Genomic DNA, 4,048 nt, shown 5'->3' on the forward strand with positions numbered 1-4,048 from the left:
ATAATTTCAGCCATCCCTTAGGTTAAACTTTCTGCTATTTAGGTTACCTCCCCACTAATTTCTATTTTAATAATAGTAGAATAGACATAAACCAAACAGTTCTTTAGTGCTATAGTGCTACAAAAGTTCCTCTGGGCCAGCCCCACTCCTCCTTACGAGTACACAACCAGGGAAATCCCAAGGTAACAAGTCGGCTGTTGTTGAACTACTAGGGTACAAAACATTTCACGCAGATCTAGCTCTTCCCCATCTTGAAGTGGTCCAGTTTGTTTCTCCTCTTTAGATTTATTTCCTCGTGCGAAATTCACTTTTGGCTCCTGACCACCTGGCTTCTCCCAATGTGCTAGGGTCATTACTAGTGAGTGTGCTGCTGCCCAGGTGCTTCTGCTTCTCAATCTCAAGTCAGATCTGCAAACATATTAAACTCAGAGTTTCTTCCTCCTCCCCTTTCCCACTCCGCTCCTCAAAGAGGGAAAGCGGTCACTTTTGTGAGGCACTTGAGGATGTCTGTGCAAGGACACTGGGCCCTGGGGGTGGGGGGAGGGGACTGCCCTCACACACACTGTCCCCATCCATCCCTGTCACCCCTGAGCTGATGCAGTGTCAGGGTTAGAGATGATATGGTAGATTATTCAATCCAATCCCCTAACAGATGAGGGAAATTATTCATCCAAGGTCTCCGCACTTGGTCTTACGGCCAAAAGGCCGAGAGAAGCGATATCCAAGGTCTCTGAATTAAAAGGCGGGAACAAAATCGGACTCGGGTGCCCTGAAGTCGGCTGTGTGGGCTGCAGAGCTCTGGAGGCGGGAGCAGGGGCGCACCGCGGTTCTGGGCAAGGCTTCATCCAACCAACAGAGAGCGTCTTACTTACTACGCGCCAGGCACGATTTTAGGAGCCGGGGACTCCGGGGTTGAGGGCGGGGAGCCGAGGGCGCCCGCACCTTGGGGAGCTTCCGTCCTCAGGCCTTAAGTGCTTGGCCTCCTCGGGCTGGGAGGCCTCCCCGCGCCCCGGGCGGCGGGCGGCGGCGGCTGGCTCAGCCCGGAGGGAGTCGCGCGCTTGCTCCGCTTCCGCGCGGCCTGCGGCGGGGGGGGGGGGGGGGCGCTGCGGAGGCCGGAGCGAGAGGCGAGGAGGCCTCCGGGGCGCCCGCCCCGCGCTCTGCACCGCCGCGGCCGGGCGGGGCCGGCTCCCGGGCGCCTCCGTGCGCGCGGCCGAGGGCAGAGCGGCCAGGCCCGGCGCTGGCGCCATCCTCTGACCGAAGGGCGGCCGGGGGGGGAGCTCCCAAGGCAGCGGGCGCCGAGGAAGGACGACGTCTCGGTGACCGGGAGGTCCGTGCCGCGCTGCCCCGGCGGAGGCCCCCGCAGCGCCCCCTCCCCGCCCGCCCGCCCCACTGCAGCTTCGCCGCCGCCCGCCCCGCTCGTCGCCACTTCCCGGTTGCCATGGAGACACACGTCATTTACGTGCCGTGCGTCGCCTTGGAAACAGGGGCGCATCCGCGGCGCGGCTGGGAGGCCCGCCCCTGCCACTCCAGGCACGCTCCGGGCGCTGCCGGTTCCCGGCGCGGGTAGTCCCGAGCGGTCGCCGCCGCCGGCCTCCGCGAGCGCCTCGGGGACCCCGAGAGCCCGCGGGCACTCGCCGCTCGTGGCGCCCGGAGGGCGGCGCTGACCCGGGCGCAGTCCGGGCGGCCAGGCGGGGGCGGGCGCTCGGGCCCCGGGGCAAGGCGGAGGGTCCGCGTCCCGCCGGCTCCTCCCGGCCTCCTCCGACCGCGCCGGCGCCCTCGCTCGGCCCGGGACTCGCCTCTCCCGTCGGCTCCCCGCCCCTCTCGGGAGCCTCCTCTTCCCTCGGCCCCTCCCGCCACCCCCCCCCGGGGACCTCTCCCCCGTCCCCGTCCCTCCCTCCCCGCCCCCACCCCCGACCCCGACCCCGACCCCGGGGGCCGGGCTGGACCGGACCCAGAGCCGCCACCGCCCGCTCCTGCCATTCAATGGAGGACGGTCCGCTGGAGATCATGACCAAGGACGGCGGCGACATGCCGGCCCCCCTGGAGGTGTCCGCCGTGCCGGCCGTGGGGGACGTGATCTCCGCGGAGTACAACGGCGGCATGAAGGAACTGATGGAGCACCTGAAGGCCCAGCTGCAGGCCCTGTTCGAGGACGTGAGGGCCATGCGGGGGGCCCTGGACGAGCAGGCCTCGCACATCCAGGTGCTCTCGGACGACGTGTGCGCCAACCAGCGGGCCATCGTCTCCATGTGCCAGATCATGACCACGGCGCCCCGCCAGGGCGGTCTGGGCGTGGTCGGCGGCAAGGGGAGCCTCCCGGGTGCCCCGCGAGAGCCGGAGACCCCTTCGCCTGCGATCGGGGACAGCGGTTTGCTGGGTCGCGATCCCGAGGACGAGGACGACGATGAAGAGGAGGAGAAGGAGACGCCCGGCTCCGCCACACCCACTAGTCACTGTGAGCGCCCCGAGAGCCCCTGTGCCGGTCTCCTTGGGGGGGACGGGCCACTTGTGGAGCCCCTCGACCCGCCCGACATTACCCTGCTGCAGCTGGAGGGCGAGGCCTCTCTGTGAGGGGACTCCGAGGGGGCGCCACTTTCCCGGGCTGGCTTTGGGTTTCCGAGCGCATGACGCGAGGGGCCTGGACGGGGACTGGCCGGCGCGGTGCAGCACGCTTCCCTCCGACCGCTGCTCCCGCGGGTCGGGCAGAGAGACTGCCTCGAGGAAGGATGCATGGGGTGAAGGACCTTGGGAGCGTCAAGAATTCTTTCTGCCTAACCAGGGGAGACCTAGCAAACGGCCGAAAGGTGAGGTTCCGGGAGAGGAAGCGCCCATCTCTGGACTCCCATCCATCCCCTACCCTGCCCATTCCCACCCCCCCCCCCCACCCCCACCCCCAGCGAACAGGAGAACCCCTGAATTGTGTAAATAAAATTCTGCTTTTTCTATTCTGAAAAAGGACTTATCTAGGACTATGGCAAATAATCTCTAACGATTTACCTAGAAACTAAGGAATTGGGGGTATTCTGTTCTGGCAACAGAAAATTTACCCCTTCTGCTGAAATCCGAGATATTCAGCGCTCTGCAGAAGCCTCTCCCCCTCACAGATCTCTGCGGCTGCTGATTGGTAAAGGAAGCTTGAGGAGGGAACTGCAGCCCTAGGAATCTGGGTGAATGGGGTTCCGCGGGCCCGGGCTGGGAGGAGCTGGCTATGAATGTGCATGAAGACATAATAGCTCAACCTCTAGGATTTTTGCATGCAGAGCGGATCCTGCCTTGTCACTGACTTCATCTGGGATTGCTTTATCCACTCACTGGGGCTTAGAGAACAAAGAGCCCAGTACACAGGCAGAGACTTGGGGTGCTCAGCAGCAGCCCAGATTTAGGGGACGTTTGAGGGACTCTTGGGGGCCGCAGCCAAAAACTGTCTCTCTCCTGGCTACACCCGCTTAACTTCAGTTCCTTTTCCTGTCGATCTGTCCCTGCCCGCTGCCTCTCGGTGTTGCCTCCATAATGTCTTGTGTGTGCTATGTGTGTCGACTTGTGTAGTAGTGTGTGAGCCCTGAGGGGCAGGGCTTGTGGCTCTGGTGTTAGGTTCAGGGGGCTTCAGATCCTTCTGTGAGCCCCAGGCTATCATGGCGCTTTCCCCTGTCCTTTCCTCTTTTCCCCCACAACCAGGGCATGGAGCATGTGGCTGTCCTGAGGTTCTTAACTGATGTGCCTCCCTCCCACCTCTTCAAGTAGTGACTTTGTGTGCCCTTTCTCCTCCGCTGTGTATTCCTTCTCAATGCTTTCCTTGGTGTTAACCTTAATAAAGAGGCGTCATCTCCCCTCCTTGCTGACTGGTACTAGGGGGATGTCAGGGTGGGGCTTCTGGGCCCGCTACATGCTACATGGACCGGGGCTTAGGGGGGGACTGCAGGGACCATGCCTTCCCTCCTCTCTCCTTGCCTCCAGTTCCAAGGAGTTGGCTGACCCTGCCCTGGTTGGGACACGCGTCGCCAGCTCTGCCTCCTTTCCCTTCCATCCTGGACTCTGAACTCAAGCTGGA

At 63.2% G+C, this 4,048-nt stretch overlaps 1 protein-coding gene across 1 annotated transcript; it reads left to right on the forward strand.

Annotated features, from left to right (window-relative positions):
• Window positions 1-1,367: 1,367 nt before the first annotated feature.
• CCDC184 (coiled-coil domain containing 184) lies at window positions 1,368-3,828 on the forward strand. The gene has a single exon (XM_041736944.1). The coding sequence runs from the start codon at window positions 1,984-1,986 to the stop codon at window positions 2,569-2,571; it is 588 nt and encodes a 195-aa protein (XP_041592878.1). The 5' UTR covers window positions 1,368-1,983; the 3' UTR covers window positions 2,572-3,828.
• The last annotated feature ends 220 nt before the right edge of the window (window positions 3,829-4,048 follow it).

This window comes from Vulpes lagopus, chromosome 21, assembly GCF_018345385.1.
Source record: "Vulpes lagopus strain Blue_001 chromosome 21, ASM1834538v1, whole genome shotgun sequence".
In the NCBI taxonomy this organism is placed as follows: domain Eukaryota; kingdom Metazoa; phylum Chordata; class Mammalia; order Carnivora; family Canidae; genus Vulpes; species Vulpes lagopus.

Coding starts and splice junctions, on each gene's coding strand:
- CCDC184 (XM_041736944.1), top strand. CDS start 1,984: ATGGAGGACGGTCCGCTGGAGATCATGACCAAGGACGGCGGCGACATG.